Source organism: Aptenodytes patagonicus, chromosome 10 (genome assembly GCF_965638725.1).
Source record: "Aptenodytes patagonicus chromosome 10, bAptPat1.pri.cur, whole genome shotgun sequence".
Taxonomy (NCBI): Eukaryota; Metazoa; Chordata; class Aves; order Sphenisciformes; family Spheniscidae; genus Aptenodytes; species Aptenodytes patagonicus.
Window position 1 is genome coordinate 55,240 of NC_134958.1, and position 27,977 is coordinate 83,216.

The 27,977-nt window shown below is 37.9% G+C and overlaps 1 protein-coding gene across 5 annotated transcripts; it reads right to left on the reverse strand.

Annotated features, from left to right (window-relative positions):
• Nucleotides 1-81: 81 nt before the first annotated feature.
• Nucleotides 82-27,798, reverse strand: TEX9 (testis expressed 9). 5 transcript variants are annotated; one of them, XM_076347694.1, is made up of 12 exons: nt 27,748-27,798; nt 27,541-27,632; nt 26,540-26,603; nt 24,897-24,967; nt 21,202-21,250; nt 20,103-20,188; nt 18,420-18,598; nt 12,932-13,014; nt 10,352-10,525; nt 5,909-6,043; nt 5,285-5,419; nt 82-1,171 (listed from the first exon to the last, which is right to left on the reverse strand). In XM_076347694.1, exons 1-12 carry the CDS (start codon nt 27,796-27,798, stop codon nt 1,094-1,096), a joined length of 1,197 nt encoding a protein of 398 aa, XP_076203809.1. In that variant the 3' UTR covers nt 82-1,093. The 5 variants fall into 5 exon arrangements, with proteins under 5 accessions (XP_076203809.1, XP_076203811.1, XP_076203810.1 ...); XM_076347696.1 differs by lacking the exon at nt 10,352-10,525 and having other exon boundaries at nt 27,748-27,787; XM_076347695.1 differs by lacking the exons at nt 27,541-27,632; nt 27,748-27,798 and adding an exon at nt 27,279-27,488.
• Nucleotides 27,799-27,977: the final 179 nt, after the last annotated feature.

Genomic DNA, 27,977 nt, shown 5'->3' on the forward strand with positions numbered 1-27,977 from the left:
TACTTGTTTCACTGTTAGTTCATGTTACTTTGCTAGTAGGATCTAAGCAGAGACATTTTGCCATTTTCAGGTCAGAATCACTGTTTACACCTTTCAGTGCATAAACTTACTGTTTATGTGCTGTGTTCCTATTCAATTACTCCAAAGGAGGAATCCATTGAAATAGCTGAGGTTTAACAGAGGTTCATGCAAGCAGCACAGGTTTTTATTGCTCCTGTTCATTAACATACAGATGATACGCTCAGCTCATCTACACTCAAACTTTTATCTAGTTCCTGATTATAATGATGACATAATAAAATCTGTAAGGATGTAATGCTTGTAGAGCACCTGTGAACGTGGAGCTCCTGACTGTATCCCAAAGCAGCAGCTGATGGCCAGGGAAAGATTTAATATTTTCACCTTGACTAAAGTAGCAATTTTAAACAATACAACTGTATCAGATTGTGGAGTCTATCTGGATAGTGAGGGGCAAGTCTCATGTATTTTTTTTGCCAGCCAAGGGTGTAAGATGCTATAGCTAAAACAAGTTATGATCATTTCTATAAAAGAGCTGTTGGTGCTTAAATTAGATGCCAGACCAACTAGCTTTGAGGGGAGATCTGTTACAGAGAACAGACAAGGCCGATTTTCCAACCACGCGTTTCAAAAAGGACATGACATTTTCTTCTCAACTGGATCACTGGTTGATTTATTTCTGTTGCAACAAGGAATTTTCCGAGACTAAACCCTGACTTCTTTGGACTGAATATTACCTTAGATAAGGTGTAGTTTTAAATACTAAAACAGAGCAAACTGTAACTGGTAACAAAGTTCACTTGTTGGAATATTCCTTGCACGCTCTGTGCTTCGCCACTCATTACAGAATGGACAGTTTGACCTGAAACTTCAGTAGAAATTTGTATTATTTCATATGATATTACAACACAAGCTATCAGGCTTATAAAAGTTAAATGATTTAAACGTAAGTAAAATCAACAAATCAATTCACTGGGATATACAGTTATTAACTATTAACAAGCATTCATATAAAGTGCCAAAATAATGTACCATCTGACTTGTATTTTAAACAGAAGTTGGTTTTTTTATGGAATCAATAATTTCCCCACTCAAGAGCTTTCATGAATTCCTCTTCAGTAAAAGAAAGCATTTTAGCAGCTTCAATGTGCATCTTAAAAAAAAAAAAAAAAAAAAAAAAAAATTAGGAGCAGAAGGTAAAATAGTGTGAATGACCAATACAAAATCCTGTATAATTGGGATAGCTGAAAGGGACTTCAAATCTATCATTCTGTTTTTTCATACTATGGTTTTGATGGATGTTCACCTGTTGAAGCTGAAGCTGCTATTCATCTTTTTCTGCCAAAATTTATAGCGTAGGGATAATGTGATAAATTTTATGCTAAACATTGCAACTTCAGCTCTAGTAAAACAGGACCAATAGCTTTTCTTAGTTGCTTATATGGCTTTAAAAAAATCTCAGTTTTAATGAGACATGGAAATTACTGAAAATCCGACAACTCTTGTAACCTCTGAAGAACATGTATAAGAAAACTGGTATACGTTCTTTCAAGCTGATCAATATACAGCTTAACTTTAAAGCTATTACAAATCCAATACATCATGAAGATTCAGTGTGCTAGCGCCTCTAATATGCGTGATTTAATGTTAAATGAGGATTTTAACAAAATAATATAACACCATTAAAAATTAACAATCAGCATAAAACAAAGAGTAACTGTATTACACCTTAATGAGAAATACCTGGAGCTAACCACTGGTAGCTGTGTTGCAATGTATCACACCATACATCTATGGTCCATTATGGCACATATACACACGGACCCCCACATGTACATATGTATATGTTTAAAAATCATACAGTAGTCTGAATTTGTATTTCCACTACGTATGATATAACACATTACTTTAAATGGAACATTGAAAGGAACAAACAGAACTTTTTAATGTATAACAAAGTTATTTTCTGTTCAAATAATGCAATTGCTTGGAAAAATGTCATCAGGATCCTCGAGGTTTGATGAGAAAACAAGTACTAAATGGTCAGTGTATTTGCAGAGAACTACCAATCAAAAAGGCTCAGCAGCCGGAAAGCCCTGAAAGCTCCCTGCATTCCAGCTGATGTCACAGCAAAGGTCACAGCTGTGCCACACATCCTCATCCCCACACCAGAGTATAATCTCTTTACCTATCATCATTCAAAGTGGAAAGTGTCCCAGCTAAATAGTTTTTACTGCAAATTTTAATAAAATGGTTATGTTTTGAAGAACAGGAAACAATTCATGTCTACAAGGAGTCTGTTGTGGGGGTTTTTTTTAGTATTTAGACCTATTGTCAGTTCAAAACAACAACAAAGCATATCACAGTTCCCACAGGCAGTGTAACACCCTCCAGCTCTGTAAAGCTCACACTAAGTTCCCTTAATCCCTTTTAAAGCTGAGATTTTCTATTAAATTCTCTCTCTCAAGGCAAGCGGAGAATGGTCTGAAGAGACCAACTGGAACACCAGCAACTACTTGCTGCCAGCTGCAACTCATCCTACTATCGATATTTAATACCTTTTGGGGATTTTTTTTCCTCTTATCATTCTTCATGTGGTAGCGTATTCTCACCTTCAGGCTTGCTGTACCTGCTACATGCATGTGAATCTGCCACACAAATACTACACAAATGGCCCAAATTAGGTTTTCCTCATTCATTCAACAAAAGGCTTGTGAGAAGCAGACTTGTAAGTTCTTCAGGTGATTACATATATTGAGCACATGTAAGCTTTAGCTGCCCTTCCCCTGTGCCTACTTCCAGAAGTTATAAAAGGCAGAGTTAGCGCCATTCTCTTTCAGGTTCTTCCAATCATAGTCTGTTCTGAAAATACAACTAACAGCATTCTTCTTCTGTGAGTAAATACCATTTTTTAGAAGAAAAGGTAAGTGGCTTCCTCTACTATCTGCAGTTCTGATACAGTAGTCATAATTTTTTAAAAATATATTTAATGAAGTTTTGTGAAGTTTATCTGAGACTATGGTTTTGGTTCACAGTCAAACAGAAATACTGCTCTTTGACACCCACTTCAGTGAATTCATGTTCCAGAGGACAATGAGCTACCTCATGTATAGAGTGTATTTTGAGTGAAAGCTGTAGTTTTTTCATTCTCAAAATAAACTTGAAGAGCTAGAAGGGCCAGCCAAAGGCTAAGCTAGCACTATTTCTCTTAGATGAATCCCCAAGATCTTCTCTGCATCCTGTTACTGCCAGAAAAATTCTCTTCTGCTGGAAACATATAAGCAGCCCTAGTTCCTCTTATTCCAATTACCTATCCTCCTTTGTCCTGTGTTGGAGAGATATTCCAGATTCAAGGGTGTATTTCCATATTGCAATTCCCAATTCTTAGGGTAAGTATGTGTATTTTGTTACATGAACTTGCCACTTCATACAGAACTATTCTTTCTCTATGGAGGCTCAACAGCTTCAAGAGTGTTTACAAAATGTCTGGTGATCACTGCAGTACTCAAAGGGTAAATCAAATGCTTTACTTTCTTATCTCAAAGGCTGGCCCTTCTGCTCAACAAGTCACCGTACATTGCTTGCTTTAGCTCTCCTACAGCTTTGGTTTGAGAGCACAGAAAGAATCGCATCAATTCCATCTCAAAATGAATCACATTAGATGCGGTGGAGTAAGCAATCAGAGGTGAACCACTCTATGATATTAAGATCGTATCTAGACAATTGTGAAGCCTATAGCTCTGCATGTCTTGCGCAGCCTCAGAAGGAAAACTGATACAAATGATAGCACGCAATCCCAAGTATTTAGTAAGTGAAAGGTGTGATGGAACTATAAGACCTAAATGCGTCAGTAAGTGGAAAGTGGTTTGATTTGGGCAACATCTCTTAGTATACACTCCTCTCACTTTAACTTCCTTTCATGTAAACTCACGGGTTCTTTCAATTTTTACCATGAAAGCTCATTTGACAGGTCTATGCTGAAAATATATTTTGAGAAATATAAGGTGTTTACCCACTCTGCAGTGTCCAAAGTTTCTCCTTCCAAGTAAAACACCCCTCCTTTTTGGGACACCAGTACAACTTTATCAAATATGATAGTTAAATACATTTTTAGCTATGTTCTATCGGAAGTATTAATCCACTTTTCGCTACACCACCTTTCTATGAAAGCCGTATCGCTAATTGTTCAGCATGAATTGCCAGCAAGTATTCTACTATCTAACCTCTATTCAGTTTCAGCTTCGGCTACTAAAGAAACTAAAAGGCAGTAGCCACTGCCCTCCCCTTTATGCCCTGAGGGAGAGGAATGGAGGGAGATATGAAATGAATGTAGAATCAAACAACTTTAAAAATAAGGGTAGCTGTAAGTGCACTGTGGATGGGAACACCCATACGGCCATGCAGATGTTACTACATTGTGTGTGACTCAAAGTATGCATGATATTCCAGGAATTACAAAAGGATGGAGATCACAGAATCATTAAGGTTGGAAAAGACCTCTAAGATCATCGAGTCCAACCGTCAACCAACACCACCATGCCCACTAAACCATGTCCCCAATAGCCTCATCTACACGTCTTTTAAATACTTTTAAATACTTAGATCAACTCCCCTCCTTCAATCTAGTAAATTCACAGCTAGGATAAGTATTTTCTCTTCCCCCCCCCCCCCCCCTTTTTTGCCTGACACACAAGGAGATCTGCACCTGGGCAGAATTATACACTAATAGAACACCTCAGAATATAAATAAAAAGAAAATATGTTAATAGAGAAGGACACACTTTGAGAACCCAGGAAGAACGTAGGTCTGAAATGTAATGGCTCACTCCTGAGAGGGCACGCTGTTGCAGCCGCTGATATGACAAGTAATATGCTGCAGGGAAAAAAGTAAAAAACAAAACAAAACAAAAAACCTCACATGCTAAAATGGATTCTACTGACACAGCACCGAAGGGAGTTGCTGTTATTACCTGAACAGTATTTATTCTTGAACAAATAGATACTCTCGGTCCTAAAGCTTGTTAGTAGTAATCCTTCACGCTGATAGGATATGTTCCAAGTGAGGAATGGAGTAAATTCAAAAGAAGGTCAGCCTTTGCTATAAAGCAAAATGTTAGCAATATGCACTAATAAAAGTGAGGCTGCTGCTCCCTTGCATTGAAACTTCCCAGCCTTGGGGCTCTGGTTTACGTGATTACCTTACTTGACAACAGACACATTTAGCTAGAGGTTGTTAACTGAAATATAACAGTACTCTAGTCCTTACCTTTTGTCTCTTTAAAATATCAATTAACTTCAATTGCTTTTTAAAACCTGTCATTAGCTCTCCTTTTTGTTTCTGCAGTTTCTTGTTTTCTGTTTTTAATTCTTCAATTGTTTTGAGTTCTTGGTTAGCTACATCCTACCATGGGAAGAAAAGGAGAAATGTATTACTTACGAAAGTGGTGCTTTAATCAATAAAACTTGGCATTACATAACAAAATGACAAACAGTAGCCACACATGACATTTCTGAAAAGAAATGGGATTAATCAAAATATTCCCACATCAAAACTTAAGAAAAGAAAGTCTCAAAGATAATAGCAATGGTTTGCCTGTGTATGTATTAGGTGTGTATGTGTACTTCTCCCTTTTTCTAAACACATCTAATTTTCACACAAATAGGGAAAATCAGAAAGGCTATAACTTTATTCTGTACATTTCTTCCTCCTGCACAGGTTGCAGCAGTGTCATCCGAGATAACTTATCAAGCCCTTTAGTGACTTGCTCTAAGTTAATTTTGGGACTGTCTGTAAGAGACCCAATACTTCCAAAGCTGATCAAGCCTTTTGTCTCATTCTAGCATTACTGAGTGCTTACAGATTGGAACTTGCTTTCCGAAGCCACTGTACCTGGTTACTTTGCTTCAGTGTATTCAGCTCCACTTTATACCTTTCTGCTTCTTCCAGGGCCCTGTTTAAGCGAACCTCTGTTGCACTCTGACTGCTTGCGGCCTGCTTTTGTACACGCTTTAGATTCTCCAATTCCTATTTAAGAAGCAAAGGATAAAAACAAACTTTATGAATAATGGTATTTTATTGACTCCCATATAGACAACACATTTACAGCAAGGCTCACCCTTGAAAACTTAAAGAGTCTGTGGACTTCTTTGGCCTGCAGGTAGAATCTGTCTCAAAGACCATTAATTCCACCATTAAAACATCCCCTTCTCCTTTGAAATCTTGGAGAGGGATCTTTCTCATCTTTGTTTTAAACTTCTCTTAGAATAATTGTGGAGCTGATCATGTAAGACCACAGGACTGACTGAAAACCCTGGTACGCTCAGTCAGAAAAAGAGAAAAACATGTCGGTATGTTCACTCTGTGGCAGATTTTGGAACGGTGGCAGGTATTCCCAGCTGCTTCTTCCCACCTGTTCTTTTTACCTCTTTTCCCCAGAGATTGCTACAGGCAATTACCAACAAAAAGTTAAAACAGCCTACTGAAGATGGCTGAGGGTACTAACTATTTCATCTAGCAGAAAATAGCTCATCAAGTGTTTATGGCAACAATCAAAACAGTTCCCTTTTGTCTCCGATGATAGTATTTCACAGTGCTGTAAGTGGGGAAATGAGAAAAAGAGACCAAGTTGAGGAACAGAATAATGAGATTAAAGATCAGGGAATATAGATAAAAGGCAAAGTAGAAGAAATAAACAGTTCTGGCAGAAAGAGCACATCTTGTCATTTGTGAAAAAGAGATAGACTTTTTTTTAAGACTATCAAATTTTTAGTCATAGGCACAGAAAGATTCTTTTAACCAAATCAGGGTAGAGAGGGGGCTTGTTGTTAACCTTTTACCCTCAGGCTGTGTTATTTCCGAGTAATTGTTCTATTTTCTCAATTCCACACCAGCTCTTGTGGTGGTTACTTCTAATTTCCACATCACTTATCCAAGAAATACATACTAATTGACAAGTGTATGCAGCACAGACATTATGGTAAAGTTTATGACTGGAACACGTATTTCTGGTAAGCTTTGAATCTTCTCCAAAATGGATGAAGAAAACAGAAGAGTAAGATGCATCTCGCTAATCCTCCAGAATTCTATTGGTGAATGTGCCTCCTTCAAGAGTTCACAAAAACAGATGTTGCTTCAACATTTTATTTTGTTGCTAACCTGTGCACCTGATTGATTAAAAAAAGATGGGTAAAAGCCTGGCTAGTAGGGCAGCAGAGCTCCTCCCTGGGACACGTGCACGTGCATCATCAGGGAATGTAAATTTGTTTGCTGGAAACTCACCCCCATGTTTCCAAAGAAAACAAGCTGCACAGCATGCAAACCTCTTTGTCTTGTATCAAGATGATGGAGCTGTGAATAGGGTCAACTAAATCTTTCGTGCTATGTATTTCATTCTGCATTAATATGAAAAGCTTTGGAATATAGCCTTTCAAGCATTTAATGACAAAAAAAATAGCCTGCATGCAATGTAAATTATGTATCAGCTAATCGTATCATTTAATGGAAGAATTCTAATAATTCTTTTAGGGCTTTTTGACATTTACTGTCATACCTAATACCTTATCAAGGATTTCTTGCAAGTCATCCAGTGAGGGTATATTGTTAAATATATTCAACTGCAAGTTTTTCATCTTAAAACTGCCTGAAATAAGTATTTTACTTGGTAAGTACGCAAGGTTTCTGCCAATTCTTCAATACTTTAAATAAAAGCTGGATTAATTTTCTCATGTAATGCTTCTCTAAGAGGGGAAAAAACTATGTTCTAAAACTGCATCCCATTTCAATCTCTGGATGTTCTCCACTGTCCTGGAGTAGCTGAGGCACTTGATTATCAGTAGGGGGTGTGACACCAGGGAGCTTGTCTAGGAGTAACCCTCCCAGCAGGCTTTCTTTCCTCCCAGTAGCAAGCATACACAGCACTTCCATCTTTAGAAAGCTCAGCAACACCTGTCCACCCCCAAAAACATTTGAGAGAGTATGTTTGCTTAACATCAAGCCCTTCTTCAAGGCAAATTATAAAATCCCTGCACAAAGCCTTAAAAGGACTAAGAGCACAACTTTGGTGTTTCCTTGACCTTTATCCAACATTATTAGCTAGATTGAATTAACAAGTGAGAGAGAACACAGAGGAAGGAATGTTCTTGTAGACAGGTGGTGAAAAAAGACAGGAGAGGTGGTATCATTTATTTGATTAACTAGATGGGGGAAAAAAAAGAGGAATGCTGGAAAGAAGAGGATGGAAGTTTAGGGGAGCATCAGAATTTAGCTGCTGTCTGAGGTGGGTGTTCCAGCAGAAATGTTCACCGAGCCCAAACACCAAAAGAATGAAATGTAAAAATAACAAACTAATTACCATGTTTCAGGCAAATTGTGAAAACTAGGTGAGAATCTTTGCCTAGGCACATACAAAAAAAGTAGCTGGGGGATTAATGAAATTGCATAAATTGTTGATAATCTAAGGAAGCTTGGGAAAGCATGTATCACGATGTAAGTCTTCTATTATTTATGTTGCAACAGAAATCACAACAAAAGTAATAAAAGCCCAAAAATCAGATGTTACATTTGTGCTATCTCAACTATACAGAAAACTTTCGCTAGACTGAAAGTATGAGTCTTGAGAGTTTGGCGGCACAGCAGTACAAATTCAGTGCCATGTTCACAGGAAATTGTTTTTAAACATGTCTAGAATTAAGCTACAACTACATTAATTATATAGCGTTGAATAATACTTCATACCTAAAGAATAAAACAGTTTTCAGATCTCAGTCTATAGGAGATTTAAGCAGTTACTGCAAAATGATTTCTAAATGCATGTTTTTGGCGGTTAGATAATTTTTTTATATCAGAAAAAATATGTAAAATAACTCCTGAATTAGCAGAGAACCATTCATTACATATACCTGCCTTTTTTGCCTTCTCAGTATTTTAAAGAACTGCCACTATGTCTCATGATCATGTCTGATCAGTAACCTTGAGAAATTCTAGAAAACACAACCTATTAGGAATAATTGAAGCAACTGAGGATGGTAAATCCAGAGCAAAGACAAGTGAGGAAAGCGACCAGACTTGGATATGGTAGCCGTACAGCAGAAGTGAATAAACTTTTCATCACGACATCTCCTACATACCGCGATAAACTTTCTAACTGTGACTGTGTACAAGAACCAGCATAGACTGTCTAAGGAAATTATGGAAATTGCCATCACAGAAGGCTTTAAGTACAGGTTAAACAAACTTATGTCCAAGATGGTTTGGATATAATCTATCCTGTCTTGGTTTAAAAGAACGGACTGAATGACTTTGTAAGTCTCTTAGCCCAATTTACTGTGAGCCCATGAGTAGCATGAGTACTACTATTGAATATTTTTCCTGATAGAATCAACAATCAGGGTACTTACTTAAGGGAACTTAAAACCTCCAAGTATCTGCACAAAAAGAACACACAAACTTAGAACATTTTAGTTTTTAAATGCCAGAACTACATAACGTTAAGATGAAAGCATGCCTAAACAAATGCATAGTATGATTTAATGGAAGTATAATGAGACTTCGTTAGGCTGAGTTGTGTTCTGTTTTCCCCAAATTTTGAAGTGAAACGTTCTCCTGGTTATATTACATGTACTACACAATACTATATGTATTACATGATTTTGAAGTCAACCTCTCTAGCTCTGAGTAATTAAAGAAAAACACATGCTGCTCTTAGATTAAGTTCCAAACAAACAAAGCTGTGTATGCAGGCCATCTGCTACAACTAGGCATGTATACAATTTTGCATATGTGGCCTACAGCAGGAGCCAGGTTAATTTTGATTCATCCAAATTGGAGCGGCTGGTTTTCAAACAGTCCATTTTCAAGAACATCTTTTCCTCTACCTGCAGAAGATACTAATATAAGCTGCAGGTGGTTTTTTCCAAAATGTTCACCAGGTTCTACAGTTTACAATAAAACTCTTATTACCAGAAGTAATTTTTAACAATGATAATTAAAACCAGAAAAATAAAATTTCCCTGTATTTTTCAAGATGCCTTTGAATTTGACAGCAGTTTCTGAAAAGGTTGTTTTGTCTCTTGCAGGCCTTTTATAGAAGAATTTCATTTTAAAATACAGAAATATATGACTGTAGAAGCAGAAGACAATCAATTAGCATAAAATATTATTTCTTCCTTTAAAAAAGTGATTAGACCATTTAAAAATACAATTTCTAAAACTATTATCAGAGATTGAAATGCTAATGGGATCACTGGATATGAATCTATCAAATTAGGGTACAGAGGGTGATTTGATGCGTTTTCTTCCCTTTCGTGAGATAAATGAGACTAATATCTGCAATACCTTTTCTAGCGCAATGACCTCTTGTTGTAACCCTCCACTTTTTTTGATTGCTTCTTGTGACAACATTTTGTACTTTTCAGTCTGAGAATGTTGCATACTGATTGTTCGTTGCAGTCTGGTGTTTTCTTCTTCAGTATCTTTAAGCCGAGATTTTAAATTCTGATTTTCATCGTTCTGTTCGACAGTAATCAGCAAAAAAACCCAGCTAAATTATTGCAAGGAAGCAGTAGGATAATGCGATAGTAATGTTTTGTAAATAAAAGGCAGTAAAAATACACATACTGTAGATATGGAGGTACCGATTTTTAAAAATTATGTTATTTTTAAATGTTTAGATCCTTCATGATGGATTTCACAACAATTTTAAGAAAGGAAACAACTAAGACAAACTAAGAAAACTAAACATCAATTTACCAGGAAAATACCTCAAAAAACGCTAACACTTTTCTCATTTAATTTTCTGCGGTCTTTTACTCGGAACTGTCTTGTAGCAGTATGTAAAACATTTAATTTCTCATAGTTCAAAGGTTTTGAGAACTATCAAAATGTTATAGAATAATATGAATAACAGTGGCACATAGATATTTTGTGACATTTTTGTGAGAATAGCTAAATGTGCACATTAGGAAAAATTCGGGGAAAAAGAAGAGACTGTAATTAGTGATAAATCAATCCATTATGTTTTAGGAGATTATCTGGTTTTGACTTAAAAGCAAGCTAATGATCCAGGATACATCAAGTGTTCAAATTCGAGATTCTCTTAACATCAAATGAATCCTGTATTAGCTTCATGACCTACCGGCAATTACATTCCACATTCAGCATTATAATTTCAAGGCATTTTTCTTTTATAACCTTGTAAACATTATAAATGAATACTAATGTAGATTATTTCAGAGATACATTATGCCCTTCATTTCTTTAAGAAATCAAGGCACATACAGAAATGGCGTTTCTATGAAAACAAGTCTTTCTCTTCTGTCCTCTCAGCCCCTAGGAATACATGCTTCTCACCTGGGAAATGTATGTGCTTTACCTTAAGTTTCATGTGACCGCATGCACCTTAGGAACTCCCACTTCTTTATATCTAAAACAGATTTACTCATTCCTTATAATACTTGGACTGTGAATTGGAACAAAACCCAGCAGCTATCTCAACGCTTTGCCAATATGAAATTTTTGTGACCTTCTGAATGTAATAACTTTATTTTCACACCAGAGAAACTAGTACCCAAAAATGATACATTTACATACAGAGTGCTATGGGAGCAGGACAAGAATAGGTACAAGGTTGTCTTCTGTCATCTGCTATAGTAACTGAATTCTGCAGTATTTTTGGCATGGAATGAAGAAGTTCAATAGCTACTGACAAAATTGCATTTGATTTGAAAATGAAAATGTCTTTAAAATGCAATGTAACAACTTTCTTCTGATCACAGCATAAAAGTATTGAAATGCAGAAGCAACTGTATTGATAAAAATGAAATAAAGTACAGATATAAAATATCAAAATGTAATTCCTTCTAAAGATTTTCTCCAGGTACCTATCTCAAAAAACTTATTTAGTATCACCCTGCTCCTAAACTCTAAATTAAAAGCTTGAGAGAAAACATGTAAGTGGTTTGCCGTATGTTCTGAATGTCATCATCACATTTGGGCCTGGGGAATAGGTGGAAAAAAGCATTCTGAAGTTGAGACGACAACTAAGAATAATCTAATTGTGTAAAATGGAAAGCTAGTTCAAAAGCCTTGCCTGATTACAAATGCATGAAAAAAAGGTGATCCCTCTGGCAGACAGACACCAACTATTTAAGGTTTTACAGTTCAAGAGATGTTTGAGCATCACCTGAAAACATATTGCCAGACAGTGCAGATCATAAAACTCACTTGTAGTACACTCTAACAGTAAAATATCAGTGTAGATTCACACTGCCTTAACTTCAGCCTGATCTGTCCAAATATGTAATTCCAAACACAGTCCTTCGCAGCAAGTGTAATCTTGAGAATGGAGAAAGCCTGACTTCTGTTTTGCTTACAATATTCCACTTAAAGTGGATCACAGATCAGCAGTTTCCACACTTTTTTCCACCAAGGACACCCAAAGCACCTGACTAAATTTCTCAAGCTTTTTTATTTCTCATTCTGCCCTAAACATCCCTCTCCTCCCATCACCCAGCTCTGGGCACCATTCGTCTTCTCTCTGTGTACCAAAATCTGTATTTGACTGCTACCGTATCCTCCTCCTCTTTCTCAGGCTCTGGAAACGCTCTCCTTCCCAGCAGTGATGGCTAGGGCATTCTGCAGCACCACAGTGCCTCTACAGCTGGGGCACGTCTTCATTCCCTGTGGTTCTTTCCTGCCTCAACTTCTTTTTCATTAAGTATATTTCACAAGCTTTTAGCCCAAGACCCCATTTATACAGAAATTACTATTCTTGACTCTAAATTCTTAGGAAATTAAAAAAAAAAAAAGAATCTTAGTTCTTAATACTTGAAAAGGAAAAGTGAGGGAATTCTGTTGTGATCATTTCTTAAAGGGGAACCTACTCCACTTCTACAGATAAGAAAACTCAGCTCTTACCTTTTTCCTGCATTCACACACCACACTATCCAGCTCTTCCTGCATAACACGTAACTTTGCCTTAAGAAATCTGATTTGAGCTTCTGTGAACATAAAAAGTTACATTTAATATCCACAAGCACTCATTATTCAATGCAGAAAAGAAGCAAGACTGATGTAAGAACTCATTTTCATCATCTTGTTTTTAAAAACACTCTATGTTGTTTATAATTATTAAAGAGAAATAGACAAATAAAACCTCAGATTTCTAAAAAAATGTTGCAAGTTTCTCATTCTTAGGCAAAGTTTTGTATAGATTTTTCCTTTTAATGACTGAACTCGACATCTTTAAAATGTAAAAGACTCGTAATTCTCAAAATTGAAACTTATTGGAAACTTTCATCGTACTATGCTATACATTACAGCATTCCTTGAGATTGAAGTCAAGAAAACTATATTGTAGGGTATGTCTACATTGCAATCAATCTGTAGCTGCAATTTGTGTAGTTACACCCAAAGTAGTTTTAAACTGCTCACAAGGAATTACACGTAGACTGCAAAACCCTCCTAATAGGTAAATACTCCTCCCACACAGTAGTCTATGCTTTTTTCAAGTACACTGTTAACATTATTCAATTAATAGTTTAAAATTAAACCAATTTAATCAGATGCTTTTTCCAAATGAAGTACTTTCTTGCTCTTGGACAGAAAAGAAACATAGTACTGTCACGACAAAACAAGCTGTGTGTGAACAGTATGTTCTTTTACTCCCTATTCCCCACCCTTTCCCCAGAGCATTCACAAGGAACTCCCCCTGAACTTCCACAGGCACAAAGCATGGAAAACAGTATGAGGATCAAGTTGAGCAACACAGGAATAACCATTATTCACAGTAGGTACCAGGGGAAAAGAATAAAGTGGAGGAGGAGTATCTGGAGCTGAATGTGAAGGGATGGATGGGTATATGTGTTCATTTGCTGTAATAGGAATTATTTTTATTTCACCCACCTTCCCTTATCAACTGTCAATTGCAGCTTAAGTTGTAACTCTACAGAGGCCAATAATAAGTAGGATTTAGGAATACACGATGAAAAAATAAGATACAGACTGACTTTTTTCCCCCTGTTACATCCTTGCTAGCTTCTGGTAACTAGTGGCTATCCTGAGATGGAGACCATATTGAAGCCATCAAGTTTAATACTCTTTCATGTACTTCTATACTATTAAGTTCTTTGATTTTCTTCATAAAACATATTGTAGTTTGGCATTCACAATATCCTGTGGCAATGAGTTGGCTAATTTAATTATGCATTATGTGAAAGAAAAACACTTTGTATTGTTTAATTTAATTTAATGTGGCGTTTACTAGTGTTTGCATTACAAAAAGACAGCTTTCCGTTTACCATTACCGTTTTCATTACAGAATCTTTCATATTGCTCTCAATTGTTTTGTTTTCAAATTGAAGATTCAAATTCAAGTTGTTCCACGCTTCTAATTGCTACTATATACTCTTTCCTGTATCTTTCCTAGTTCTACATCCTGGTTTTGAAATGGGGTGTGCAGAACTGTGTGTCATACTCAAGATGGGGTAGTATCAATTATATAATAGCATTATGATAACGGCACAATATTTTGTTTTCTGTTATCTTCTGAAGGATTTCTAACAATCAATTTGCCTTTTCCACTGTGAACAAGCCATAAGCTTATGCTTTTGGAGACATCTTAATTAGTAATAATTAAACAAAGTCCAACTCAGAAGTAATGTACTTTACAATGTAATCAACTTTAATGCTGAATATAAACCTCCATTCTATCACCTCACTCGGTACTATGAGATTCTTCTACAACACTTCAATGTCAGTTTTAACTGTCTTAAAATCATTGTTTCATATAAAAATTTCTTTACCAGCTATCATTCCTTTTTTCCAGAGTATTATTCTGTATATTGAACAACGTAAGCTCCATGACAGATCACTTTAGGACTATACCACTACCTGCAAAAACTGGTTGTTTCTTTTTACCATTTTGTTTCCTCTTTAACTCAGTTATTAGTCCACAGACAAATTCATAGAATCATAGAATAGTTTGGGTTGGAAGGGATCTCTAAAGGTCATCTAGTCCAACCCCCCTGCCGTGGGCAGGGACATCTTCAACTAGATCAGGTTGCTCAGAGCCCCGTCCAACCTGACCTTGAATGTTTCCAGGGATGGGGCATCCACCACCTCTCTGGGCAACCTGGGCCAGTGTTTCACCACCCTCAGTGTAAAAAAAAGTCTTCCTTCTATCTAGTCTAAATCTACCCCCCTTGAGTTTAAAGCCAGTCCCCCTTGTCCTGTCACAACAGGCCCTGCTAAAAAGTTTGCCACCATCTTTTTTTATAAGCCCCCTTTAAGTACTGATAGGCTGCAATAAGGTCTCCCTGAAGCCTTCTCTTCTCTAGGCTGAACAATCCCAACTTTCTCAGCCTTTCTTCATAGGAGAGGTGTTCCATCCCCCTGATCATTTTCGTGGCCCTCTTCTGGACCCGCTCCAACAGGTTCGTGTCTTTCTTATGCTGAGGGCTCCAAAGCTGGACACAGTACTCCAGGTGGGGTCTCACCAGAGCAGAGTAGAGGGGCAGAATCACCTCCCTCGACCTGCTGGCCACGATTCTTTTGATGCAGCCCAGGATACGATTGGCCTTTCTGGGCTGCGAGCGCACGTTGCTGGCTTATGTCCAGCTTTTCACCCAGCAGTACCCCCAAGTCCTTCTCGGCAGGGCTGCTCTCAATCCCTTCATCCCCCTGCCTGTATTGATACCAGGGGTTGCCCTGACCCAGGTGCAACTTGGCCTTGTTAAACCTCATGAGGTTCACACGGGCCCACTTCTCCAGCTTGTCCAGGTCCCTCTGGATGGCATCCCGTCCCTCTGGCATGTCAACCGCACCGCTCAGCTTGGTGTCATCTGCAAACTTGCTGAGGGTGTGCTTGATCCCACTGTCTATGTAATTGATGAAGATATTAAACAGTACCGGTCCCAATACGGACCCCTGCAGGATGCCACTCGTCACCAACCTCCATCTGGACATTGAGCTGTTGACCACTACCCTCTGGATGCGACCATCTAACCAATTCCTCACCCACCGGACAGTCCACCCATCAAATCCATACCTCCCCAGTTTAGAGAGAAGGATGTTGTAGGGGACTGTGTCAAAGGCCTTACAGAGGTCCAGATAGACGACATCTGTAGCCCTTCCCGTGTCCACCGATGTAGTCACTCCATCATAGAAGGCCACTAGGTTAGTCAGGCGGGACTTGCCCTTGGTGAAGCCATGCTGGCTGTCTCAAATCACCTCCCTATCCTCCATGTGCCTTAGCATAGCTTCCAGGAGGATCTGTTCCATGATCTTCCCAGGCACAGAGGTGAGACTGACTGGCCTGTAGTTCCCCGGGTCTTCCTTTTTTCCCCTTTTTAAAAATGGGGGTTATGTTTCCCCTTTTCCAGTCAGTGGGAACTTCACCGGACTGCCACGACTTCTCAAACACAATGGATAGTGGCTTAGCAACTTCATCCACCAGTTCCTTCAGGACCCGTGGATGGATCTCATCGGGTCCCATGGACTTGTGCACCTTCTCTTCTGTCTTAGACAGCTCTATGTCATTAAGAGCACTTAGTAGTAAACCTTGTTGAAAATCCAAGAGCACAAGTAGAACCAGATCAGCCTCGGGAGGTGGCTATGATCCAAAATTAGTTTGAATTCTCACAAGAGGTAAAGTTAATTAAGCAATTAGCTTCCTAACTGGTCAATTTTAATCACCTGATGAGGCTGATAAGGGGGAGGGGTATCACTTAATAGGATGGTCTTAGGTTATAAAGTAACCAACACTTTAGGGAATGGTAAACAAGAAAAGGACATCTGAGAGACTCTCTTGCCCTACAAGAAAGAATAGGTGTCTTGAACTCCTGAGATAATCTGAAGATTAACACAAAGCACGACAACGCATTCAGGTATTTTGTTCATATGTGTAAGGGTATATTAGATAAAAATAGAGCTTCATCTTCAGCCTTCTACATGTCTGTGTGCTTCTATCATTGCTTGTTACTGCAGAGTTGAGTTATAACCCCCCAAAACAGCCCAAGAAAAATAATGTGTAAGCTACTGTGTTGGAAGAAAAATGGCTGCGCTGTGATAACTTGTGATCATGAAATAAAGATATGGAACCTAAGTCCAGGAAGAGCACTGCAAGAAGCTCAGGGAAAGGACAATGCTATGGAATCTTATCAGCATGCTGGCCTAAAAAGTCTAGCACAGGCACATAAGCCTAAGGAATCCCTTACTAGGAGATTCCCGCTAAGGGATCAGCCCATTCTGTAACAGGGCCTATTTAGTATCTACATCTACTTCCTTTGAAAACTGTAACTGTTCTGTGAGTTTGACACTGCTAGCATGCTCTGCAATAACTTATTTAGCATATTAAGGAGGCATTCAGAGTGTTCTGAATAGTCAATATCAAATGTAAAAAGCAAAAATCAATCCAGAGTATTTTCATTTCATCATTAAAGTTACAGAAACAATTCTCAATACTCAAATGCATGCCCTTGGTCCACAAGACCTGATTACTAGACACCAGTAATAACTCTTCTTGAGTTACCTTGAGTTTATTTGGTGTAAGCTTCCAATGCAGTACAAAGCAATTTCGTTTCAGAAACTTTTCAGAACTATAAAAAAAGATATCTGAGGATCTGTTTTGGCAGACAAACCTGCGCAGAGTTACATGAGGTTAGAAATCAAACTATTTCTGTGTTGGCATGCTTGTTGACATCAAGCTGTTAGATTAAAAGAAGAGGTTTTGGGCATTTTATACTACTGCAGTGAATCTCTGACTTCATGCTTGCTTTGGCATTGTAAGAAACTACATAAACCCACTTTTATCACACCAGAGCCAAGAAGACAGATGTGCATCATGCCTTTAGCTTCGCTGGCAAATGCTGCAATCGCCTTTCCTCCTCTATTTCTAGGACAAACATAAACACACCATTTGGAGTGGGAAAGTACCTGGAGGATTCTCATTCAAGCACTGTAGCTGAAACATTACTTCATTTAAGCCACTTACTAAGATCCACAGCAAGATCTGAGGAAAGGCTTTTTCCTCTAAAGGCAGAATCTGTGCAAAAGACTGAAGCTCATCCTTTTGGAAATAAAATTAGCATCGTGTATTTCTATTTCCCCAGTGAAATGAGTCAAATGTTATGCACATACTCAACATATGTAACCATTCAAATGTCTTCCTACAAAGGTGGAAATGGAGATAAAAATTCATTTTTCCCCATGATTATTCATATGTGACCTTATCTTCCTCTAGGACTACATAAAGAAGAAAAACCTTCTTCTCCTTTTCCCTTAACTTAAGGGCTTTAGAACTTTCCTTGGAATTTCTACAGAAATTCTTCCTTTTTTCCCCAGGAGAACCCATTTCTAACAGTCAGGAAGTAAGAATAACAGTACTTAACCATGGGAGGAAACCTACCTGCTCCAATTTCATTTCCAACGCTTGGAATAATATCATCATCTAGACAATCTGGTAAGCCTCCTCTCTCTAGTTTTTCTTCAATTTTGCTTATTGTCTTTGCTAAAGAAAAATCTATGCAATCCTCCAGTACTGCAACATCATCAGCACTTTGTACTTCCAGGTTTCTTATTTTTGAACTAAAAAAAAAGCAAACCCTAGATTTTAAATTTATAATAAAAAAAAATTACAAAAATATAGCAAATTTGCTATTTTTAAGAGTATACAGTTATTTACCTAATGCAACTTCATTGCTCGCATTCATATGAAAGATGCATTGATGGCAATTTCTCATTTTCTTTATGTAAGATACCTTTATCGTATTCCACATAAACAATTACAGGATTTTACATATTATAATGTAGGAGGCAGAGAAACAGTACCATTTTCTACTGAAAAGATTTTTGGCATGGTCTTCTCGTTCAACAGCTTCATAACTAAATCAGAGTAAAAGAAAGAAACAGAGGAATGTTCTCTTGGCTTTCACTACTAGCCTCTGCCTTAAATTCTGCTATTTTTCCCCCCTGCATGTTAACTTTTCTAGAGCTCTGTCCTCTCTAGCTATACTCCTACCTTACTACCACAATTTCTGTAGCATTATGCCTGGCCTAGGAAACTTCACTGATCCTAGAAGTTGCATACCAAAGTTGTCATAAAACCAAAAACAAGGTATGTGACATCTGCTACATAGGGTATCTCCTCAGCTTTCTTTCATAAAAAGATGACATTAGTTGCCACAGGATTTGAAGCTCCTAAGTTCTTATTCCAATATATCCTCATCCCAATGCAGGCTCCAAACTCCTAGCTGCTAACTTTGTCCCACAACTTTGGGTTCACTCTGCAGGTCCTGTATCTGCACTTCTAAACCTCATGATGTGGTGCCAGCATGACAGCCTCCCCTGAACTGCCCAAGGGAGGTCCAAAGGGTCCACAAGTGACTCCCAAGTCCTGAAAGACAACCTCAGCCTGTGTCAGTTCCATGTTCTGCCACGTTGCAGACCATTTTCATCCTATTTTGGTGTTTGTGGCAGTTTTAATTTGCTCCCAGGATCTTATGCATTTGTCTACTCTTTTCTTTTGTCCAGATCTCCATTTCTTGCTTTTACAACCTTGAATTTGCTATCTACAGAGCTGAAGCTTTTCAGCTTGAAACCCCTGAAAGCTGTGGTACTATTACTGACTCTCCCTTGTCCTGTGAGCCCAAGATTCACCAAAATAGGGGAGACCTTCGAGGGCCTCATCTTTCCCATCACAAGTCTGATCACAAATCGCTCTGCACCACCTAAGTGTGCTCTCTCATGTTGCCTCAGATGATGTATTTCCCACATGTATGCTCATTAGGCATCCTTTCACTGAAGGAGTTAACAGTTTAACTGCCAGCCTTGAGAAGTGCTTGAGCAGAAAGCAACAGTTTCATTGTTGTAATATTAATCACATATGTTCACTAATACGTTTTGGTGCTCTATGCAAGTAAACAGAGATAGCTATGTGGTGGAGCTGACTGAGGAGGATCAAAAGTTTGATACATTTATTTATACAAATATATATATAAATGTAGAAACATACATGAATAAAAACAACCTGATAGACAAAAATAGCAACTAAAAATATTTTATTACAAACAAAAAGATGTGTATAATATACCTTAAAGTTGTTCTTTTTCCCTTACTTCCAGAGTACGGTCTGTTCTGAGCCGTGGGCATGGAAGCACATTTCTTCTTGTTTGCTAGCTACAAATTTTTTTCAGAAAGCAGTGATTTTTTTAAATTAGTTAGGAATTACTTTTTTCTATTGTTTTTTGGGGTTTTTTTGGGGGGTGTCATATATTCGGACTCAAGGATACTTTTCAAAGTATGCTTTTCAAACTTTCAAAAGCACAATTTTCCAGTTTTATTTGCACTCATCTTTATCTTGCAAATTTCATGTCCGTATGCCCAAATTATAGTACATCCAATAGTCATTTGCTTGTGGGAGTTTTTGCATACATACTTATAATTTATGCATAAGCAAGGCTCTCGGCTATTATCAAGATATTAGCTACTGGACTGTCAACAGAGTGCATTTCTTTGAAAAATGCTTATCATACCTTCAAAAACATGCTATTTTTATGCATTATTTTAATCTTATAAAGTCCCTGTAGAAGGAAGATCTAACAATATATTTGTTACTTTCACTCAAATTCTTCAAAAATTAGGCTTTTTTTCTACTGTATTCTGATAAATAACTGAAGACAGTATTTTGGAAGCTTTAGCTCACCTCCTAAAAGATTCAATGTAATTGCAATTAGAGACTATTGAGTTTGTTTCTAATCTCAGTTTCCTTTCTCCATTATATTTCCCTTCCTGTATTCAGTTATTTTGACTGCTTGTTTATTATTACATCTAGAAGACAGCAGTACTGCCTTTAGTATTATACTGGTAGAGAAGGGAAGGGGATAAAGGAAGAAATGAATTATGTTCTATTATTTTGCTCTTAATTTGATGTTCAAAACACTGAACACTTCTGTCAATGCTTTACAGATGAGGAAACTTAGAACACAAAAATTAAACGTGATGTAAGTCCATTTAACCACCAGTGGCACTGAGAAAGCCTGGTAACACTGTCCCTGTAGCACTGCTTTGAACATCATTTCCTTTTGGCTTCCCACCCATGCAAGTCCCCAGTGTAGCACAGCCTCAAAACCAGAATATGGGGAAATTATACTAGCAAAAGAAATTAAACAGGATAGTTTTGACTTTGATACCTTGGCATGTGAGTGTGTAAGAGATGAAACTTCAGGACAGAGTGGACCTCTGCAGAAAAAAAAAAAAATTCACTGAACATGTATAACAAAATAAACATTTTACAATAAAAATTCAACCCCCCGGTCAGAATCAGGAGAATAACATTTTATATGTCTAGAATAAACAATATAGCTAAGGTGGGAACATATACTAAGCTCAATCATAAATTCAGTCTCATTCTCTGTCTTTCTATTCTACCTTATTTGCTATCTAAATCACCTGGTGAGTCTAGGGTATCTAACACAAGAGTTTACTTACGTACCAGAATCTGAATCTCGCCTCTTGCAATTCAGGCAATTGCTGCAACTACTGGCTTATTAGATCAATGATTCCCTGTACCAGGGCGTACTTGGCCAGTATGCAGAATGTTATCAGCTTCAACAAGAGAGACTGACAATCCATTACCAAAGATCACCAACAGCTCAGCGGTTAATACGCCTACCTGACATACAAATCCCTGAATTAATACAAAGAAAATGAAGATATAAACCAGTGTCCCCTACATACTAAGAGGGAGTGCAATTATATGCTCAGATTGACTGTTGTCAAGTCAACTGACAGAGACTATCAAGTGAATATGAGGTGGGAGCAATTTATAAATTAAGCCTCACAGAATTTTCTCTGAAATACATATTACAAATACTGTATCCATTTTACAGATGAAAAAAACGGGAATAAAAAACCAGCTTTCTTATCTGCTTATTTGGCTGAAAACCATGCTTCTTAGTAACTGAACTTCAGGTTAAATGATTATTTTTAAAATTTGCTGGAAACAAGCAGAAAGTTTTAGCATGCTGTGTACTATTGAGGTCAAGTTTCTTGTCGTATGTATAACTTTTTTGCTTTCAGAATGAGTTATGCGAATCTGTGTTATCGCACTGAAAGGCTACTTCTTTTACTACCCTTTATAATTTTTTACTTCAATTAAAATGCTGGCTTATAAAAGATTTGGAATAAAATCTATATTTCAGGTACATCGTCACCTCTATTTTTTTGCCCAGCTGATTTGAGCAAATGTTTAGATCTTGCCTTTAAAAATTTCAGACATCCATTCATCAACAAGAATTATCTGCACAGTGCTCCAGATTAATAAAAAAAAAAACCAAACCCTGGAGAAATCGTCTGTGTGTGGTTGGCAACAGACTTCAAGAATAGGATGATTAGTTTTTGTCTATTTACCCTATTTTCCTCATGCTTCCTTCCTATTGGCTAGCTTTAGGAGCATGCAGAAGGTGAGGATTTGCTGCCACAGAAATAGCAGTTATATGTTATTCTGAAAAATATGAAAATACAACACTTTCTATACTCAAGAAAACAATAATGTTCTTTCCATCAATAGACTAATTTGTTTCTACTATATCTGTTGTCTCAGGGCCTTTTTCAAAAAACAAAGCAAAACAAAAAAAATCACCTCATTGTTCACTAAATTCCTCAAACTTGTTTAACCTTAATAGTTAAATCTTTCCTCTTCCCCATACGTGACAACGCATTCTTAAAACCGCGTAATACAGTTCTACAGTTGTTTGGTAAGTGAAATTAATGTGTAAATCCTGAAAAGGTATACAAATAAGTAGCTAGAGGATTGTGGCAACACTGAAACAGAAGCTAATGTTTAACAATTCCATCTCTGCATGTAAACATGAGATGCATGCGCATGAGCAAACTCTTTGTGTTTGCTAATCCTATTCAAAGCCTATACCATGCTTGCCCATGCGCGTACAGTTCCCATAGCCATAAGCCTGGCAATGGTCTGAAGGGTGAAAGTGTAAACAAAAGCTGATTTCAGTGCGATGTCACTGGAGCTGCTTTGCCGCTATGTAACTCAAGCTTCTCTGCAAAAATTATCCTATAAAAACTCCAGAACAACTTATTTTAAAATATACACTGACCTGGAGAGTGACTTAAATATTTGTTGCCTTTTTTTTTTTTTTTTTTTTACTTTGCTTACTCATTTTTTTTCTTTTAACCTGTCTTTTTTTCTTTTCCCCTGATACTACCTCTTTCTTTGCTTCAATTTCTCCCCTTCTTTCCAGCTGCTTTAGCATTCATTCTCCTTAAAGGAATCAATGGAAATTTCAAATGGATATTTCAAAAGTATCTCAAGTGCTTCCTTTAGATTTACGGCCTATCTGCTTGCACAACTTTGAAAGAAAAAAAGTTTTTAATTAAATACTTGTAACTAATCTAATTGAATGGCCTCAGTGTTCACTCATGGATAATCAGTGTGCCTAATTCCTAGCACGCATCTCTAGTTTTTTTCACTACAGCATGGGATTTCAATTCTTCCCTCACATAAATGTTTACCAGAACACAGACTGTGGTTCTTTTAAGGTGTTTTAATTTATGTAGGTAATTGGTAGATCAGCTGCTACTCTGACATGCTAATTGCCAATATTTTTTTCTAATTCTTCCAGCACTCCCATTTCAAATGTATTACCATCAAAGCTGTTAACTCCCTTTGCGGGGCTGAATCCTCCAATCATGTTACTTCATAAAACAGCCCTATAACTCAACTCCAGTTCAAAGTTCTTAAAAATCTTCTGCCTACTGTTCCAAATCCATCTAACAGAACATAAAACTAGAACAAGATCCAGAATTTGTTTGCAAAGCATGATTATACTGATAACACATGGAGTTTCCCCCCCGAACTGACAGATACGGCTTTAAAATAGCTCAGGAATAATTTTAACTATAGTAGCAAACTTTCACTGGTATAGCCAGGCTTCTATCACAGACTTCTTCTCAGACCTTTTTGTGTACTGAAAAAACCTTTTATGTTCATAAAAAAACCCTCGCTTTTTGTTTTCGCTTTTACTCTGCACAAAAGTAATTATCTGATCATCTCTAGCAGACTTTCATATATACTATTTCAAAACAGTTTCCCAACTGCAGCTAACATTTGAAGCACCTTGTAGTCTGGCCCTGTATCTTTGTTATCCAGATCAGTGGCATCACAAATTTAGGAACCTACCAGATCAGATCCTTGATAAACTGTGTATTAGTCTATCTTAAATTCAGCCATTTCCTGTATTATCAATGTACAAACCCTTGAACAACTAAGTAAATACGGCTATGCATCCGCTCTAGAGCTAATGGGTTTGAACATATAGGCCAAAACCCACAGTCATACGTATGTTCATACAGGCCAAAGGTATGTGTCGGCCGCAGAAGTGTAATGATATCCAGGTTCCAGGGGGTGGCGGCTGAATGTTTGTCTGCCTTAGGTTTTTGTTTGTTTGGTTTTTTTAACAAGCACTTCCTGTCCCAGGAACATTTAGGCCAAGTTAAATGTGCACCAGTATCTACTTCTTTGCTTTGTCAGCTGAACTGGTTAAAAAACATCTACTGCTGAGTGTCTACTGTTTTGTACTGCGAAGAAACCTGTTACCTTACCTTGCTTTTTTACAGATGTCAGCACTACTTAGCATCCTAGATAGAACATTTCACCAAAATTAAGACTTCCTCAAAATAACAAGGAACAACACTTACTTAGTATCAATTGTTTCAAATAATAGGAAAAAAATTTAGACTCCACCAATCTAGTATGCTGCAAAGATAGATAAAACAGGAGCATGACGAGGGCACAAGTCAGGGTGTGCAGGATCAGTGTGAAAGATTCCCCACGAATTGTATGCAGCAGTTGTAAAGCACATACCTCTGTCTGTCGTCTTCACGTGACTTGATCTGTACTGAAACTGGTCTAGATAGTATCTCCTGTTGGCCTTTCTTTATTTAAAAAAAAAAGTAGTCAATTTGGGGGGAATATAATCCATTAAAGATTAATTACATATTTCTAAATCACAGATCACAACAACTATTGTCTACTATGGAAAAGAATGGAAACTATAGTCTACTGTGGAAAAGAACTTCTCAAACGCAGGAAAAGATGGCTAAAAATTAAAATGCCATTGCTATCCCCCAACATTTATTTCTGCTCCACAACATGTAATTGCCTTTTGCCTATAAAACTTTTCCCCAGCTTAATATCATCTGAGATGCTATTACCCTCCGTCCTTTTCCTCTGAAATATAGGAGTAGCAAATGCACAGCAGGTGGAACAAATTTTCCATTTCCCATACTGCACAATAAGCATTAAAAATAAATCTTTATTCATGCAATATGACCATAATTGGACACTGATATGTTGTATGTACTTTAAAGAACAATTCAGTCCGAATGTTCAGATAGCTTCTATGTTGCTAAGTTACAGTTAGAAAGCATCCTCCAGAACAAAATGCAGTTGTCCTGTTTGGCATTTGTTGGGGGTTTGGGGGGTTTTTTGGTTGGTTTTTTTTGTTGTTTTTTTAAAACTTAATTGTTTTTCTTTTGTTGTTAAATGTATATCTGTGCAATCTGGCAGTGCCATGTGGTATATTAAGTGTCCTAAGAATATTTGATCTTCTGCTGTATTTAGAGAAGGAAAAAAAAAAAAAGTGGTTTTGTTGTTGCTGTTTTTTAAAGGAAAGAGACTAGATGCTATTTTGGATGCTTCATCTGCCAAGCAGTTAGCCTCAGCTTACCACAGCTCAAGAGAAGCGTATGTTTCCACAGGACATAAAAATGAAGTTTCAACAGTAGGAAAAGTGCATATAAGTATAGCTTTCCAGAAGACTTAATAATTTGCTTTTTAAGCCTTATTTATTTGAGTGAGTGCACTTACAATGAATGTATCTAATATGCAGAACACCTTCTCCAAACTGTTTTGGGTATAAACCATACCTCCCCTGTTCCCTTTTTTAATTTGTCCAATTTTCATATAAAAACTTGACTCTGTCTGGTACACAGCCACACCAATGTTAAAAGATAATACTGACAACAAACAGGAAATCTATTTTAAGAAAGTTTCCTTCTTACTAACTACATATTTTCTATTTATGTTGCTTATTCTTTGTTTTTCTTTCAGCTTGAATAATGTAGATCCTATTTCACTAGGATGTTATTGCAACAGTATCTGGTTTTCAAATACTAATTTATTTATTTAAGACATAAAACCACCTACAGATACTTTTCTTAAACATCATAAACAAGTTTTTTATGTGGTTTTATGTATATGTCTGCACAAATGCTCTACGGATCTATGTGAACATCTACCTACCTGATGAAATTATATAAAAACTACTTTTGGGTGTGTTTTTAGTAGAAGTTTACAATTTTGAAAAAAATAAATTAAAAGCTTAGATTGCATTTGAAATCAAAATACTTTTAGTTGTCATGGTCTAAATAATTTCTTTTGAAACTTGACCCTGTGTGCATGTGAACCAAGGCTAAGTAATGTAACAGTCTGTATAACCTACTCACCATTACTTCTTCAGCCTGACGCACCAGTTTTTCTGTTTTTGCTTCTAATTCTGCATTCAGTCGCCTGCAAGAGTAATAAAAATGCCTGTCACTCAGTTTTTGAAAGCTTTAAAAGAAATAAATATAAGCATGACAGTATCTCTGCCTGACCTAAGTGAAATTTTAATAAATCCTACAAAGGAACACTGAAATATACTTCAGGGTATTAACAAAGTTAGGTTTCAACAATTTCCTGGGTTTCTGTCAAATCAATAGTTAATAAAACACCTATACCCATTAAACAGTAAGGTTTAGACTCTAATTCTGAGTGGTAAAGGGTGTCCTTGATTTTGGCCATGTCATTCCTTAATACACATTTTTACGTCTTTATTTCCTCAACGCTTTCTGGTTTTAACAGTCCATACCTTACATATACTTAGCAGCAGGGGTTGGACAAAGAATCATGTATGTGTCACTATACATATGTACAGGTTAAAATAAGCTTGTGTTCTTGCATGCTTCACCTTATAGCTTTTCATGCAGTGTGACTGAGTGTCTGAGACATGGCTCCTTGTACATCCTCACCATTCACAGGGGCTGAGAACTGATGGGTAACAGAGCGAGTGCTTTTAAATGTGCTTTCATTGCATTTGTCACAAGCTTTAGAGCTTTTAAGCTTTTTTTTTTTTAACAGGCTTAAGCACTTATATATTCATAATTTATAAGTAATGTCAGTGTTTTAAATGCAGAAAAATCTTACGTCTAATGCTGTGGGATCGAAGCGAGGCCTAGAGCAGTGCACAGCCCTGAGATGCCTGTGTGAAACGGCGGCAGGAGGGCTGTACCGTGCCGAAAGAAAATTAAAACATTGCTTTTGGTGCTCTCATCTGTACGCTTTGGAGGAACTAGTTGAGGGACTCGGATACAGCGGATTAACTGTAAACTCCGTTAGGACAGCCAGCAGCGAGCAGGGTAACGCTGAGGTGACAAAGCCTGGCCGCCGACCCCGGCCGCCTCCTTACTTGTACTCCTCCTCCTTGGCCAGCAAGTCGCCGCTCACCACACCGGTCCCCGTCGCGGCGGGCGGCAGGGAGCCGCCGGGCGGTCTCCGCATCTGCAGCGAGGACGAGTTAGCCGGGGGGGGGGCGGCGGCCACGGCACGGCCACCCTTCCCCGCGCCCGTTCCCGCTGCCCCCGCTCGTCTCCCCGTGCCCGAGCCGCCGCCTTACCCCGGGCAGGCCCCCGCCCCGCCGGACCCCGCTGCTGCCGCCCGACGCCATTTTGTTCGCGCGGAGGCTGCTGCGTGGCGTCGCCTTCGCCAGGGCAACCGGCTGCCGCCGCGGGGTGGCGGCTCTGCCTGCGTCCCCTGCTCCGCCGTGGGGCCGAGGGACGGCCGCTCTCGCGGCTTGCTTTCCTCCCCACCGCGGACTGTAGCCCTGGCTAAGCCTCCTGGAGCTAC